We start from the raw sequence: 17,975 nt of genomic DNA on the forward strand, positions 1-17,975 counted from the left end.
CACATGTGTGCTAACAGTCCAGCCGTGAATACATCTACAGGACAGTTTTGAGATTTCTTCAAATGCCGTTGCCATGGCAACACAATGCTCGCTCGGGCTGCACGATATTGGAAAAAACTGCGATTTCCCCCCCCCTCCTAGCGATATATATTGCGATATGAAAACATACAGGAATTGAAGAAAAGACAGTTTTTTCCTTTCTTGAACTTTAATGCTATACAATTGGTATTTTTTTAACTATATTTAACCGGATGAAGGATTTTAGTCATGGACGTCTGGATCTTAAGTTATCGGAGCAACAAGATGAGCTAGCTCGGTTAGCAGCGCCGAACTGCCCTAGAGAAACACATGAAACTACTTTATTCAGTGTTTTTACCTTTAATCACCGGGTCCGTTTGCTTTGGAGATTTTATGTGATAGGTGGTTTGCTGTGCATGCAGAGCCTGCATGTCACTCACTCAAGTACCCCTGACATGAGAGCAAGTTTTCCTTTTGTAGCAAGCAGCAAAATAATTGTAACATGACGTGTTTGAGTTCATTTGCCTACTTAATATCGCACGTCCTGCGATGTGAATATTGCGCATGCGCATATCGCGATTATCGTCACGACACGATATATCGTGCAGCCCTAATGCTCGCCATGAAACACGGTTTTCTCACAACTTCAGTGAAAATGCTCCAAACAGCCCAAAACTTCACAGGTTTGCCAACGATGCAGCCATCAACATATCTAAGCGTATTATGGGGTGTCATCAAATACCGTTGCCATGGCGACAGATCATTCGCCATCAATTCAAATATTCTGCTGCTTTTCCAAACTTTTGGAACCATCTGATGTATACAGGCTACGCTAAACATGAAGCTTCCAGGAGCAGCTGCTTAGCTTAGTTTAGCAAAAGGACTTGAAACATCCCGACAACTTATTATAAGCCTACTACACTGATGTTTTTATGCAGACGAAACAGACAAGGCGATGTGTGTTCTAGGAAGTTAGCTTTAGTGAGCTGAATGGTGGATTTAGTTACCTTTGGAAGAGCCAGGCCAGCTGTTTTCCTGTTTCCTGTCTATATGCTAAGCTAGCATGCTGTAGACGTTGGCTTCATATCCAACACACATACATGAGAGTAGTGTCAATCTTGCATATTCTTGTTGGCTGGTCACTCACTTATTGGACTATTTGGTTGCAATAATATTTTCTGTTTGTGTGACAGTGAGTGGTGTGCCGTGCTGCATTAGTGTTTTGTTTAGAGAAGACAGTCCCAATGTAAATGCCAGTAGGCGGTGGGTGGATTAAAGGATGGGGTTAACAGTAATTAACAGATTTACAGAACAAACAATCGCTCATTTAATTAAGAGAATAGTGTGAGGCGTTTAGGAGAGAGAATGTGGGTAGATGCTCTGATAAAGGGAAAACAAAGTTTAAATGTGGGTAGGCGGCGCCTACATCCATCTGCACCCTGTTTATGTAATTTCCTATTTAATTTCCTAAATCTGTACTTTATAGTGCATCCTGCTTGTTAATCATTTAACTTTTAATCTTTTCTTTAAGGTGTCAGTGAAACATCTGCTTGTCATGCACTTCCTGTCTGCCCTTCATCTGACTCATCATTGCAAATGCCAGCGGACAGGTAAGAGATGGCCCTCCGAGCATCGCTCTTTTCTGTCAGATATATGGTGTCAAAATAAGATTGATCACATGTCAATGGAACGACACCACTCACTTTTCAAAGACAATTATCTCTGTGTCTCTTTGAATCTTACACAAACATAACAGACAAAAGTTGTTTTATAAGCAGATTTTTCTTGTGAATGACTGCAGTACAGTACAGCAGTTGAAGCCTCTTCGTGTTATGGGTCAGCAGGCACTCTCATTGTTGGAGGCAAAAAACTGTCAGCTGTTCAAACCCACATTTTGAACTGGGTCATGCTGTTTTTGGTAGCAGATTCAACTGTAAAAGTGAAACTCGGGCCACATACAAACTGCATAGGCAGAATGTCAAAATTAAAAACATTTGATTAGCGAGAAAGCAGGGACTCTTGTGTGAACAGCTCTCTGTTCATCATCAGTTTAGAGAAGTCTTTAATTTAGTTACAACTATGCACTTTGGTGTGATGTTTGTCCTCTTGCTTCAGAACTTGGATACGTTCTGTCTTTGAAGCAATACAGTTTATAATTTCAACCAAAAAACATTGACGTTCCATTTGTGTTTATTTCGAGTGCGAAGTAGGATGACATTGATTTAAATAAGTTTGAATCTCCAAAACATTTGCAAAATGTTGCAACTGGGTTAGAAGATAATACAGTATGCTGTTGAATTGTATAAACAATGGATTGAAGCAGTCCTGACAGGTCACGTGAGAAAAAGCATTGGAAAACACATACAATAAGTAATTAGTGATTATCTTTCCCAAGGACAGAGCCAGGTAAGCTGTAACACAGATTCCAGTGTTTATGCTAAGCTAACCGACTGCTGTCTTTACTGGTAATTCACAATATATGGACAGAATTGATAATGGTATCAGTCTTCTCATCTCATTCTCTTGAGAAAAAAAGCAGAAAACAAATACCATGTTTAAAAAAAGACATCATCTTTATCTTGAATAGATGAATATAGCTTACTAAATTAGTATAACGTTAATATTAAATGTTAACATTATGTCTATTCTGTACAGTGTAAATAGTGTAAATGTTACATCTATTTATTCACAGCTGCCTGAGCAGAGGTCATGATTGCTAAACTTCGCCTTTCAGAGAAAACTGTCATCTCTCATAAGCGGCATGAGCAGAAAGTGTACCTTGTGGCGTAAAGATTTTTGTACAGTGAGATATAGTAAAATCACTGAAAAATAGTATAATACCTCAGGATATTGCATGAGACATGACCCCTTGTATTAGAGGATGCACAAAGCAAATTAGAATAATGACCTGGGGGATGGACACCAGAAACAAAGTAATCTTAGAGGTTGTCTAATGCATTATCAGACTCTTTATATCAGTGTGAGAATTAAGATTGAAAAGTTTTAGACCTGTCCACGGAGGATGATCATGAACATGATGGATTTATTTCTCTGAAGGTTGAATGTCATACATTCTCTCTTACAGGATCTCTCACCTCAGAGAGGGGCAGATGGAGACATTCAGCAGGTGGTTCTGAATTGCAGTAATTAAAAAGACACAGACATCCCTCTAAAGTCCCCCCAACGTGAGAGCGTGCCGGTGCCCAGACAGTCAAGCAGAGCAGGAGAGAAAGATCAGATATTGAACACCTTTTATAAATTATTTTCACTCCATTTTCTCTCCCACTCTGTCTTTCTGGGGGCAAGCTGGGGCAAGCTTTGTTGAAAAGGTGTTAAAAAAAATTCTCTCTCCGAACGGTGGAAATTTGGCCACTGCTGATAAGATTCTCTGGGGCAATTGCCGAGCTCATCTGAAGCCTTGACACCCTTTTTAGTGACCAATAATTCAGACAGATGGTGACTGGACGACCTGATAGGGAGGGAATCTGGACTTCAGCGTACACAGTGTCCTCAACAGGATCTGCATCAGTATGCACATCAGCATGTACGTGAGTCACTAACCTGCCTAAAAGAGGACAATGGCGTGTTAGTGATGTCATTAGCGTGAAATTGGAAATAAACTATAATCCAGATGTGCTCATTTCTTATTTTCTTTTCGCAACTATACCATTGTAAAGTTGTGTGTTCACATGTGCTGTAAGGAATTCACTTTCTTTACTCCCTGTATTTGTTCTTTAATTCAATTATTTAGATACAGCCTATGCCAACTGTGATGAAGGCGTCTTCTTCACATAGATAAACATGGTGGTTACTTTTTAGATTACAGCCCACAAATGCTAGTGTAATTATCTAAGGTAGGCAAACAGACAGCTAGTACCGGTCCGAATAAAATGTAAACCTAGATTTTGTACAGCCCAAACCACAAATATAAAATGTATCATGTATTTACATTACAGCTGGTAGGTGATTTTTTTCTACAGATTTTATAATAACCAGCTGGCAGTGAAAAGTCCATTTGATGCCTTTTCCAAATGATTCGGACATTTGCGATCAACTCCACTGACCAATGTCTATAACATCAGGGTTGCAGTGCAAGTGAAAGAGAAAAAATTGAGCAGGGTAGCCCCATCCCCCCCTTTCCAATGCTACTGTTATGCTAGGCTACCTAGCGTGTATCGTTAGCTGTTGAAGTAGACATGAAAGTAGTATCTTTTTGTCTAATTTATGTGAAAAAGGGAAAGAAACAAAAAATTATGTAACAAATAATGCCTAATGTAGGCAATAATATCATTGCGATCCATGGATGAATAACTCACCACACGTTAATTATTTTTACTATTTTGCTGTCCAATCAACTTAAATACGCTTTATTCAGGGTGAAAGTGCATGTATGTGGCTCTTTAACCATGATTATGTGCTGAGGACAGAATATTCACACCGCTAAGGATCTGGGGCCGTATTCACAAAGCATTTTATCTTACCGCTAGGAGTGCTCCTAACTCGCGCTAAAACATTTTACGTAGGAGCTTTTTCTTAAAAGTTATTCACAAAGCCGCTGAGACCTACTCATACTAAGGATAAATCACTAAGAGTGAACTAAGAGTGACGCGCCGTTGCTATGGATGACGTCGATTGTCGTGCATGAGTTTAGAAGCGGTCAGTACGGTGATTGGTTGTTCAGAGTAGGCGGTCTCGGTGAAACTCATCCGCAACATCCCACAAACGAGCCCACTAAATCACCGAAAAACAAGGAAATAGCCTAGGCTAGAAATGTATTCCTATCAAATAGTTATGGACAGTGCAGTTAGCAGAATACACGCATGATGACAAGTTTGTGCAGACCACGATAATGACGTTGTATATGCACGTTAAAGAGAGAGAGCAAACAATAAAAATACGTAAATTGCATTAAATCGAGGAGGCAATTAAAAGCACCCTGCAAACTATTATCCAATGAGCATATTTCCAGCACTTAAACACTTTCAATAACAGCCCATACCGCCGTTCAAGTCCCCCTATCATGATGAATGAAAACAATCTGCGTGTTGATGGAATGTACTCTCTTTCTATTGACGAACACGTCCTCATCTTTTGATGGCGCAATTATTTTTATGTGCGTCCCGTCAATAGCACCGACCACACCGGGCATACCTGCATTGCCATGAAGTTGGCTTTGATCCTGTGTAGTTGTTGATTGTCCAAAGGAAACCGGATAAACTGTTGGATGATATGTGGTCTAGAGAGCGCGTTGATGGTTTGGTTTATGGCACAGCTGACTGATGGTTGCGATATTCCTAAATCGTCGGCATTGCAAAGTTGCATTTTCCCTGTTGCTAAATATCGTAGTGTTGCCAAACATTTTATTTCCGGACTAATCGGGTTATTGCATCCCGCACTAATTCCACAACAAGTTTGATACCCTCACGATTTAGCCTATATCTCTTGATCAATTCACAGTCTTCCATTGTCTCCAAAACATTTCGTCTCTCAGCCATTTTCAGATTCTTTGTGAATAGGTCTTACTGAGTTAGGAGTCCTCTCGAGGACTTTTAAGCTCTCCTAAACTTAGGTGCTACTTTTAGGCCTAAAATACTTTGTGAATTGCTCTTAGTGAATAAAATTAGGAGTCCTAAATGTAAGACTGACACGCCCATTATGTTTAGGAGTTTCTCCTAAATTCGCCAGTTAGGAGCTACTTTTAGCCCTACGATCCTTTGTGAATACGGCCCCTGGGGCCGTATTCACAAAGCATTTTATCTTACCGCTAGGAGTGCTCCTAACTCGCGCTAAAACATTTTACGTAGGAGTTTTTTCTTAAAAGTTATTCACAAAGCCGCTGAGACCTACTCATACTAAGGATAAATCACTAAGAGTGAACTAAGAGTGACGCGCCGTTGCTATGGATGTCGTCGATTCTCGTGCATGAGTTTAGAAGCGGTCAGTACGGTGATTGGTTGTTCAGAGTAGGCGGTCTCGGTGAAACTCATCCACAACATCCCACAAACGAGCCCACTAAATCACCGAAAAACAAGGAAATAGCCTAGGCTAGAAATGTATTCCTATCAAATAGTTATGGACAGTGCAGTTAGCAGAATACACGCATGATGACAAGTTTGTGCAGACCACGATAATGACGTTGTATATGCACGTTAAAGAGAGAGAGCAAACAATAAAAATACGTAAATTGCATTAAATCGAGGAGGCAATTAAAAGCACCCTGCAAACTATTATCCAATGAGCATATTTCCAGCACTTAAACACTTTCAATAACAGCCCATACCGCCGTTCAAGTCCCCCTATCATGATGAATGAAAACAATCTGCGTGTTGATGGAATGTTCTTTCTTTCTATTGACGAACACGTCCTCATCTTTTGATGGCGCAATTATTTTTATGTGCGTCCCGTCAATAGCACTGACCACACCGGGCATACCTGCAATTGCCATGAAGTTGGCTTTGATCCTGTGTAGTTGCTGATTGTCCAAAGGAAACCGGATAAACTGTTGGATGATATGTGGTCTAGAGAGCGCGTTGATGGTTTGGTTTATGGCACGGCTGACTGATGGTTGCGATATTCCTAAATCGTCGGCATTGCAAAGTTGCATTTTCCCTGTTGCTAAATATCGTAGTGTTGCCAAACATTTTATTTCCGGACTAATCGGGTTATTCCTGTTAGTCGGGGATGTTATTGCACCCCGCACTAATTCCACAACAAGTTTGATACCCTCACGATTTAGCCTATATCTCTTGATCAATTCACAGTCTTCCATTGTCTCCAAAACATTTCGTCTCGCAGCCATTTTCAGATTCTTTGTGAATAGGTCTTACTGAGTTAGGAGTCCTCTCGAGGACTTTTAAGGCCTAAAATACTTTGTGAATTGCTCTTAGTGAATAAAATTAGGAGTCCTAAATGTAAGACTGACACGCCCATTATGTTTAGGAGTTTCTCCTAAATTCGCCAGTTAGGAGCTACTTTTAGCCCTAAGATCCTTTGTGAATACGGCCCCTGATCTTTACCACTATGGTTTACAGAGGGACCATTTTTCCTCACAAACACGCATGAATGCTCATACATGCATAGGTTAGCCCAGGTCACGTTCAGACAAGGTCATGTTGTTGACGTACAGTAGGAGTGTCAGAGGAGTCGGTGTTGGATGTCCCCACAGGTCCACAATAACAGCTCACTCAAAGCAGCTTTCCACCTAATCTCCTCTGTCACGGCGACATTAAAGTTGCATTGTTACAAGGGACAGCTCAAGTGCCACCCAGCCCTGCCTCATTGGTACATGCTGCTCATTTGCTGTTTCTCCGTGACGAGGACACTGCTTCTTTATTCTAATTTTGGTACGATTCATATCCTTAACATATAGCTTTGATCAAATGTTGGATAACTTCCTTAGAAATCTCACAACGGTCAGAGTATTCAACGAGGTATTTTATGCAGCAAATGTCTTGAAAAACAAAAACACCCTGTGTGTCTTATCATCTGAGAAAGCAATCTTTTATACTCTAGCATAAAAGCGAGCTCCACAGTAGGGGGACTTGTAAATTCACTGAAACAGTAGGCTACAAGGAACTGGCAAATCATTATGTCAAAAAGGAGTTGTTGCTTGGGGACGGAGGGAGACAGAAAGAAAAGGAATAGGCAGGCACGACGGCAGATAAACATTGTTGCACATCAAAGCCTTTATAAGAGAAGGACATCAGAAGATTCGATCCTTTCAGCAGCGTGGAGAGACACGTATGCTGCCGGGGATCTACAAGATTAAAGCGGGCTCCAGAGTGAGCTATTGATTGATTCAGGTTTTTCTGCTGGAGCTTTATTGTTTATAGTGATGCAAGCTAATTCGGCAAATAACAAATCAAATCAAAAACCCACGGGCAGTATTTAGCTAAATAAAGATAATGTATTAGTTTCAATTCTTGAAACATCTATTGCCTAAAGCACAAACACTTTTTGAGGAGGAAAAATCGAAAAACTGATCTTTTTTTCCTCCAGCATATGGGTGCACAATTGGGTCGGAAGATAAGCAAGCCCCTGTGGTCTGTGGACAGATGCAATCCATCCCTGGCTGTGTTGATGTCCTCTCCCATCTTGTCTCTCTCACAGGCATGCGGTGATCAGACAGTGACCTGTGCAAAAGCTGCTATTCCTCCAGGATGCAGATGAGCAGAAAATGATAGCAGTGCTTCCCTGACATCGTTAGATAACCTGTGAGTATTGTTTTGCAGAGAGGATGAGGCAAGGATTACCAAAACCAACACAATTAATATGGGAGGTAAAGCACTTTTAGGTTAAGTGTATTGAAAAACTATAATTTTGTGTGGGCTTAATGTTAAAGGTCAAGCTTTATTTCAGGTACTGATCAGTTATAATGAGAAAGTTAATAATGCATAAGCTTGACATTACTTCTAATTGACTTTTGTGATTTAATCAATAAGACATCTTCAAAAATATAATCAATATGAATGGGCTTGTAAAAGCACATTGCTGATATGCGAACCTGCACCTCTGTGTGAGTGTTAATGTGTGGATGTCTCACGTAAAAAACATGACGATGCTCTAACTTTGTGTCGGTCAGCGATTCAACGGTAATGATGAGCCAGGTGTCTGTCCTTTGGCTAGCTGCCTGGAGATAGCATTAGATTAGACTGTCAGGCAGGGTGGAGGGGCGTGAGGCATAGACGCTGCTCAGTGGAACAGACGTGACACGGATTTCATGAAACGCATCAATCATGTCATTGGAATATAGCTCGGACATGGTCGCAATATCATGGGTTAGAGCTGCATTATGACAAATGTCAAATTGAAGGATAGGGGGGAGTGTTGTCTATCTACAGTGCACTAAGCAGCTTCCACACAGGGCAAAGTGCAGCTCTTCAAAGGGTCTTTAACATATTTCTACATTATAATAATTGGCAAATGTTATTATGTTCTTTTTGTTATTACTTCTTTATATTCTCTATTTTGTGTCCTTCTTTTGTCTCTCAGAAACACCTTAAAAAAGTACACTTCACTTACTCATTGTACTCCAAGTAGTTTCAAGCAAATTTAGATTTGAAATGACCCTGAAGAAATCAAAGGTTTGAGAAAAGTCTGAAAAGATAAACACTGTTTGTACCATGACATTTATTTTCTTATTTCCCTGTTTGTTATTCCTTCCACAACCCCTCATATTTCCTTTATTCGACTACACAATAAATGACCGTATCAAGAGCCAGCTTTGTCCTGTGACCTTGTGAATATAATCCAGAGCCATAAATTGAAAAGAGGGACAATACCTCCCGTGTCTTCTATAATTCAAAGTAATATTGTGGCAGCAACTGGATTTATTAGTGCATCTCTCATCTGATATGATGGGAGCTTATGGGACCCATCAGCAGCCATCATCTGGATTAAAACATACAAGGACTTTATAGCAATCCAGGATGCCAAACGAATAATTCTCCAATCAGCACAATGCAGTATAAACACGTGCACTCGCACACAAACACCCATACAAATGTCCCAATAAAAAACATCTGTCACTTCAGTAGTGTGCTTATCTGGCCCAGCCATGTCAGCGCTCTCCCATGGGAGCACAAAGGCAGCAGAGGCGTTTTATGCTCTGCAGATGAGTTGGCTGATATGCTGTTCAAACACTGTCTCTTCTTGCTTTTCCGTACAAAAACACACAAAAGACATGCCATTGGAGGTAATTAATGGGTTGATACAACCACACAAAAGCAGGATTCGGCTTGACTGCTCGGACTAAACACCACCCTCACTTCCACCACCACCACCTACACACATGCACTCCCTTCTTCCGCCCACACCTTCCTAAAAGAACCCCTAAGAAGCCACCAAGCCACCTCCTTTTCAACCTCCCCCCTCCCTCTCCTTCCTCCCTCTCACACTCTGTGGTCTAAGCTGCATGCTCACAGTCCCGAAACACGATGAACCATTCAGCCCTATGGGAATTTCTCCACCCAGCAAGCCAACGTCAGCTACATCTGTGTGTGTCAGCCAGAGTATAGATGCAGCGGCAGCAGCAGAGTGGCAGTAGCAGTGACTGGACTCAGGCGTCAGGCAGCCTCTCGCTGACGTTCTGCTTCAACTTGGTTGAGAGGCAGTTCATCAAGCTCAGCTCAGACTGGGAAGAAAGTTCTCTCCTGTCCTCTTTCTTAGGTTCCTGGGTAGATTATACTCGTGTATGAATGACCAAGTAAGGATGCTGTGCAACTTGAGGATACTTTACTCATCGAGGTGCCTGTGTTGAATGGAGGGAACGTGATGCTGTGCTCTGCGCCTCTTGAACAGGGATGACCGAATCCTCCTGGCTGTCCACCCTCCTCTTCCTCTTCATTCTCTTTTCTCCTCTCACAGTTGTACCCCGGACTCCTCTGGCATGCGAGGGTCAAGTCGGCAGGATTTTCGCATCCACCTCAATCCTCTCTCCAACTGTGTTGTGATCCTCAGCGCCACACTTGACCTGAAGGCTTCCCAGGCAAAACAAAGGGATTAACCGTGAACTTTACTCTCACCAGGATACACAACCTGCGCTTAAACAGAAGACTGTGAAACTGAAAGTCTACTGTGAGTATGTTCATCTTTCGTTTCCCCCTTCCCCCTTTACATCAGTGACTTGTTTCGCAGTCAGAGAATCATGATTGATTGAGTATGCACTTTTTGATTAATGCACAAAGGCATGACCTGGATTTCAGGGGAAACAGCGTCATGTGCGCACAAGTGCATGTCTGAGAGGTCTCGGCATGTATTTTTAATGTAGCCTTTTACCTTAATGAAGGCAACAGAGGATGTGCTGCCGGAAAGATGTGCATGCATCTGTCTTCTGGCAGACTTTATATAGAAAAGTGTATTATTAAATCACAAATTAGATACATGTTAAAGCCTATGTTAAGCTTATCTCTAAAGAGATTGAGGAAGTATGTGTTTGAGGGTCTGTAAGCCTCCCCATATAGCAGCATGTATATTTTATACCATCATCCTTCTTCCACTTATTTCTATTTCATATATTCTCCTAACCTATTTTTACCTACCCTTTACTCCCATTTCCTGTCAATTTGTTGTCTTAAAAATATCTTAAAATTCAAAAATAGTATCCTCATTTAATTTGCTGGTTCTAATATTTTAAATTCCTGTTTTTCCCAAAACAAAAAAACAAAAATTCAAGAGCTAAAGCACATCACTCTCACCTAATTTCTCCCTCTCTCTTTGATTAAGTGGAAATGACTAAACACGGAAGGATTAAGCAGTGAAGCGTGATTTTAACGAGTCCATCCTGTCCCCAGAGATGTTCTGAGGTGCTTCAACCAATGAACAAAGGTTCATGGGTTCTTTCAAAATAAAAAGTAGCCGCCATAAAATGAAATGGTTAGGTGGGTTTTGAAGAATCGTGAATGGATTGTAGACCACTAGCATTGACTGGCAATTTGACCCGTAAATTGTCTTTTTTAAATGTGATTTTGCAAATGTCCTGTAGGGAAGTGCTATAGCATCAGACAGATTTTAACTATATTATCAAACTGAGATAGTAGCTTAATGTTCATGTGTTTCTGAGTAAGTGCCTTACTTCCAACCATAACTGAAACTTAATATTTGAACAGCATGGAGGTTATTCCAACCATTACCCTTGTTTTTGCAGACATCATTACGGAGAAGATTGGGCGTGTTATGAGTTGGTGATATCAGACAACCCAGAGGCTCAAACAGAGAAAGACACTCACATTTAGAGAAATCTTCATTAAAGAAAATGCAAATGACTTCATAGCTAGATCATTATCCAAACGATGGATCATTAATGAAATGTTGTTGCTCATAAAAATGAACTCCTCGAGGCATTAAGCAAATTCGTTGTATGCCCTTCAGCAGCTGCCAAACCCACTGCAGGGTGTCCTTTAGCAGGTCATAATATCCATCTGATTACCATTTCCCAGCTGAGAGGAAATGTTTTTCAAAGTTTTTACTTGTTTTAAACTCAACAGTGGGGTACAATATTTAGGCTCTAAATACACAAAAAGAAGAAAAGTACACATCGTGTGCCACCAACAGTGACGCACTTATGAATATTTCAGGTTGCATGTTTAGGAGCCGGATCTTACATGTGAACATTTATAATCCTCTTTGCTTCTCCTCCAATGCCTGATTCACATAATTATTCAAGCATTTCTTGTGTCCTCATTCAGAAAGACACATATGCAGGAATCTTAACCATGGGTCAGTGCTGCTGACTACAGGATGCAAGAACTATTGTACCAAAAAGCTCTGGGCTGATTTGCACATCATACATAGATTGCTCTCCACGCAGACACACATGGTGTCCCTTGACTCCTTTGCTTTGACTTGCATCTCTTTGGCTCTCTCCTACTTCTTCTACTTCTTCTTCTGGTCTCTCTTATCTTTTTCCCTTTCTTCCACAAATGCCACACACATGCGCTTTCGTGTTTCCAACCAAAGGAGAGTGTAGAAAAAGGTTATGTATGACTGGGGGGCCCGGTGGGGGGCCGGTGTATGAAGCCACTGAGCAGGAGCACTGGTGGCCTGGTGCCAGAGGACCTGCAGGAAGCCACCCTTCAACATGTCCACCTCTGTACTCAGTGTGAAGGCTCTGAACCGATTTGTGCTACCTGCCTCACCGACTGGACACTGTTAATCAGGGGATCAATGACCATCACTTATGCATACAGAGCTAACAAGATATTTCAGGAGGCAGTCTAATACTCTAAGGATGTACATGTAATGAGTTTTCTGGGCAAGAGTGAATGCAAGACCTCTTTGCACCATTATATGGCACAAATGACTCAAGGGTATTTTATCCTCATACGCTGTATAACCCAATCCCAATATAGGCGATGTGCTATGAAATTCTGCAGCATTGCTTTTGTTTTTAAAACCTCCCCCATTCCTCTGACCCAGACAGCCTCACAAAGCTCTCCCCCACCGTAGGATACATTTGATTCCAAACTGCATCCCTGAAAAGTCCAACTAGAGGCCACACCGGACCATATGCACTATTTATAGTAATGCAGAGTCCATATTTACCCCACACTCTGAGTGTACCATTAAGACACTTCCTGCCTCGATTTAGAAGCTATTAGCAAGCTTGACTTTCTTTACCTGTTGAGGTCCGGAGGTATAAGTATTTTCTGTTTTTGTGAAAGCTTAGCAACACAACAGTCATCAGTGAGTCAGCAATTTCTATGTTTCTCAAATTCCTGCTGATCATTATTGTTTTACTTTTTTGTGGCATCAAAATTAATCACTGATGGTTCAGCCTTTTTGTCCTGGATAAGGGAACATATGCCTGGACTATTTTTATACCCACTGGGGTATTTGGGTTTAATTCCTACAACACTGCCTTACTGTATGTCCGTACAGTTTAAATTAATCATTGAACACTTCAGAGTGGCTACGCTGTCTATAAAAAATAAACGAATGGCTCTGTGAGGCTTCTCTTTATGTTCAAGCTACAAAATGCTTACATATGCATGCTAACGTCCACATGCTAACATGCTAACAATTACACTGCCAACAAGCAGACGTTTACTATTTAAAAGGCACAATTAGTGAAATGTGTCTGGTGTTTTTTTTAACAATACAAAGTTCAATAAATATCAGCACTAAATTTCATATAATTGATCCAATAGTTCTATATTTTACCGAAGACTAAAGTGGGGGGCCTTTCAACCAAGGTAGCAACACCAACCACCAGTTAAATGGAAAAAACGATATCTTAAGTTTAAAAACCAACACCATTTTAATTCATTATGAAGGTAAACAATTGGTACAGAATGATTATTCACCAGGAAATAGCAGATAGATCTGGGGATAGATTTATGCTAAACTAAACAGTGTTGATGTCGGGATTTTGAGTGATGTGATTTGAAATATCCTTTTACAACAAGATGAGAGCCGATACAAGTCCTGCAGGCGGACCCCCATGGTGACTGGAATGTTATTTGTGTGGGCTTCAGGCTGTTGGTAGCACTCCTGCAAACCTGGCACTGTCAAATAATTGCCAATGAGTGAGGAAGTTATTTCTCACCGGATATTGATGCTGTCCAAAGCAATACATTTTTGGTTAAAATTGCAAACAATTTAAGGAGTAGCTCTACAGAGAGCAGTTAGGAGAGTGTTTCCTAGTACATGAGAAATAAGAGATTAAGTGGAAAAAAATTGCAAAATACTCATAGGTCATAGTTTTCAGCAACCTTTGTTTCATGATCAATGCAACAGGGAAACTGCAGGGAGAAAACATCATGACCCTATAACACAGCCAGCGTTGCCTTTAAGTTCTTTGTTCTACGAAGTTGCCAACCTGGACCCGTGTGTTCAAAACAAACCTAGGGGACAACAGATTGTTATGCTTTGATGCCTTGGCTTTCATGACCTACAAATGCATGACAGTGCCATGTGGTCTTTCTCTTGCCTTGAGAGTTTTTATCAAATTTGTTGAAGCAGCATCAAATCCCCTCGGTTTGAGGGCAATTCCACTATTTGTAGTATTTGCATATGCAAATAATTATATTCTGTAGGGAAACAAAGATGGCCATTCAGACTAGTGTATATATATATATATATATATATAGTCACTATACAATGTTTGAGCTTGATGCTAGTCTCTGTGTATACTATTCTACAGTGTCATTTCCTCACTCCTCTCCCGGGGAATACCTCAGCCAACTGGACATTACGGCATTGGTATTTTAAGCTGTGCCACTTGCTCTGCTTAAAATCTGTACATTTCAGTGCCATATTTTACAGCCCAGCATCTGCGCCCTGTGCATGACCTTCCAAAAGCTTCTTTTAGTTTGGAGCATCAAAAAGTTTAAGTAATATCAGATCCACAGAAACAATCCTCAATGTAGTTTTTGAGTGTTGGTGCACAGGCACACGTGGGCAGAGAAACAGCATTACATGACCCCACCCCACCCCCCACCATTCCCACATAAGACCTGGAGTGTACAAGCGCTGCCATCAAAGGACTGTAAACCCCCAGCCACTATCGATTAGTGAGTCCAGCACCCTGGGATAAAAAATAGCATGCACCCCACTGTAATAGCCTGAGAGTGAAGGGGCCAATTGTGCTTTCATGTTAGTTTCTATGTGTGGACGTTGTTGGCTGCCCTCTAATGGTGCAGGGTGTGTTGATGTAAGTGATATACCACCTTGATAGTATCAGACATTTGCACCGAGCATGAACACTGTTTAATCACCCATGACAACAATGCTTAATCATTGTGTAAAACCAAGACGAGTCGGTATACTTGTGATTTTTAAAACCCAAGATTTACTTAATGTACTTAATTGTATACACGTACCTCTGTAATTATTTTGGAGACCTGGAAGTTTAAAAAAATTTGGAGTTCAACTGTTGTTCTAAAGAGGGAAATGATAACATATGCTAACTGAAAATGCTTCTGTTGATAAAGTGAATATATTGCACAACTATGGAACTGCACAGGCTTTCCACTCAGAAAATATCTGCTCATTTGATCATTTAGGGCCATAACTCTTAAACATTTAGTAAACACTGCAGAAATAGTATGCATGGCTGAAGTATTAGCTGGCAGCGAGTTTGACACGTAGGCAGATTTGTATGATTCACCAGACTCTAAGTTGGGCACCAACTGCATTTGTGAGTTCAAACACATTAAATGATTCTTTTGATAGTATTGGCTCATTTAGAGTTGGTTTTATTTTTGCTTGGTTAAACATTCCTAGTCAAGAACCCTAAAAGTAAAGCTAGTAAGCCCAAAGGAAAAGGACATAAGGACCAAATAAACCAAAATCACTATCATAATTTGTTTAATCAAGTTATGTCCATCTTAGTGAACTACAAATTGAGTTTATGCACAAGCACAACAGATTTAGAGCAAATAACACAATTGTGCAATGGCCTGGATTTATTTGAATGTGCCACAGATGTTTGCCTAAAACGCCATATGGGTATACTCACGTGAGCTTGATATAGTTGTGTGAGCTGCATGTAGTACAATAGCTTAACAGAATTCCTTAACGATGAGAGCAACAAATATTAGAGAAAACAAGCCTTCAGTAACATGATATATAATTGTCATCAGTAAATGCTATCCATTTGTTAAGCATATATGCCAAACACAAACATTAAGTCTCAAAAAGCAAAACACTATCCTTTCAATGTTCCTACTCCTTAGTATCTAGCCAAGCATGAGTGTGTGATGCTCAACATGATGAATTGATGCCATCCAGTGGCTATAAATGGAACATCTCTGTCTGAATGGCTCCAGAATAACATTTTTGCTTTCTTTTCTTACCAGGAGATCTTCTTGAAAATGAAAAGTCCCAACACTCTTGTCATGGTTGGATGCAAATAAACGGAAGAAGAAAATAGGAGATAGCATGTCGAACTTAACTGGAAATACCACAACGGATATTCACATGGTCAATCTCTGGGAGGTGATTACCATTGCCACCGTGTCGGCTATAGTCAGCCTCATCACCATTGTAGGGAATGTGCTGGTGATGCTCTCCTTTAAGGTCAACAGCCAGCTAAAGACGGTGAATAATTACTACCTGCTGAGCCTGGCAGCTGCTGACCTCATCATAGGTGTTTTCTCCATGAACCTGTATACCTCGTATATACTGATGGGCTACTGGGCCTTAGGGAACCTTGCTTGTGACCTGTGGTTGGCATTGGACTATGTAGCCAGTAATGCCTCTGTCATGAACCTGTTGGTAATCAGTTTCGACAGATATTTTTCCATCACCAGACCTCTGACCTACAGGGCCAAGAGGACTCCCAAACGAGCTGGCATCATGATAGGTTTGGCGTGGATGGTGTCACTTGTTCTGTGGGCCCCACCTATTCTCTGCTGGCAGTACTTTGTCGGAAAAAGGAATGTCGATGAGAAGCAATGCCAGATCCAGTTTCTCTCCGAGCCTGTGATAACCTTTGGGACAGCGATTGCCGCCTTTTACATTCCCGTGTCAGTCATGACAATTCTGTACTGTCGAATCTACAAGGAGACTGAGAAAAGGACCAAAGATCTGGCTGAGTTGCAGGGGGTTACTTATCCCACCGAGCCTGGGGTCCCCCCGCCTCAGAAGACCATTGTCAGATCCTGTTTTAGCTGTAAATTAAGGTCAACATCGCATGACAGGAATCAAGCCTCTTGGTCTTCCTCCAGCAGAAGCCATGCGGCCAAATCAGCAGCCACCACCAATGACGAGTGGTCCAAAGCTGGTCAGCTGACCACCTTCAACAGTTACGCTTCGTCAGAGGACGAGGACAGGCCAGTGTCACCAGGGGGATTGCAACCCTCCTTCAGGAACCAGGCTTGTGAGACCCTCAAGAGCGGAGTGGGCAGCGAGAGCGAGCAGCTTAGTAGCTATGAGGAGGATTGCTACTTTCAGACTCCGCCCAAAAGCAACTCTCAGAAGAGCGGCAAGTGTGTGTCCTACAAATTTAAGCCTGTGGCCAAAGACACTGACGTGGAGAACCACATCAAAAATGGAGACACCAAAATGGCATCATCGACTTTCTCCTCGGCTGAGTCCATGAGCGTTCCATCCACCTCCTCGACGGCGAAGACCATAGACGCCACACTGAAGAACCAGATCACCAAGAGGAAGAGGATGGTGCTGATCAAGGAGAGGAAGGCAGCTCAGACTCTCAGCGCTATCTTGTTGGCTTTCATCCTAACATGGACGCCATATAACATCATGGTGCTTATTTCCACCTTCTGCAAAGACTGCATTCCCCCCTCCCTCTGGCATCTGGGCTACTGGCTGTGCTACGTCAACAGCACCGTCAATCCCATGTGCTACGCCCTTTGTAACAAGACTTTCCAAAAGACCTTCCGTATGCTCTTACTTTGCCAGTGGAAGAAGAAAAGGATTGAGGAGAAACTTTACTGGTATGGACAAAACTCTGTGGTCAGCTCCAAACTGACATGAACTATTTTTTATTCTAGGAT

At 41.5% G+C, this 17,975-nt stretch overlaps 1 protein-coding gene across 1 annotated transcript; it reads left to right on the forward strand.

Moving 5' to 3' along the window:
* The first annotated feature begins 10,504 nt into the window (after positions 1-10,504).
* On the forward strand, positions 10,505-17,974 carry chrm5a (cholinergic receptor, muscarinic 5a). The gene is made up of 2 exons (XM_010782174.1): positions 10,505-10,593; positions 16,317-17,974. Exon 2 carries the CDS (start codon positions 16,399-16,401, stop codon positions 17,953-17,955), a length of 1,557 nt encoding a protein of 518 aa, XP_010780476.1. The 5' UTR covers positions 10,505-10,593; positions 16,317-16,398; the 3' UTR covers positions 17,956-17,974.
* Position 17,975: the final 1 nt, after the last annotated feature.

Source organism: Notothenia coriiceps, unplaced genomic scaffold, assembly GCF_000735185.1.
Source record: "Notothenia coriiceps isolate Sejong01 unplaced genomic scaffold, NC01 NC01_scaffold00024316, whole genome shotgun sequence".
Classification (NCBI taxonomy): Eukaryota; Metazoa; Chordata; class Actinopteri; order Perciformes; family Nototheniidae; genus Notothenia; species Notothenia coriiceps.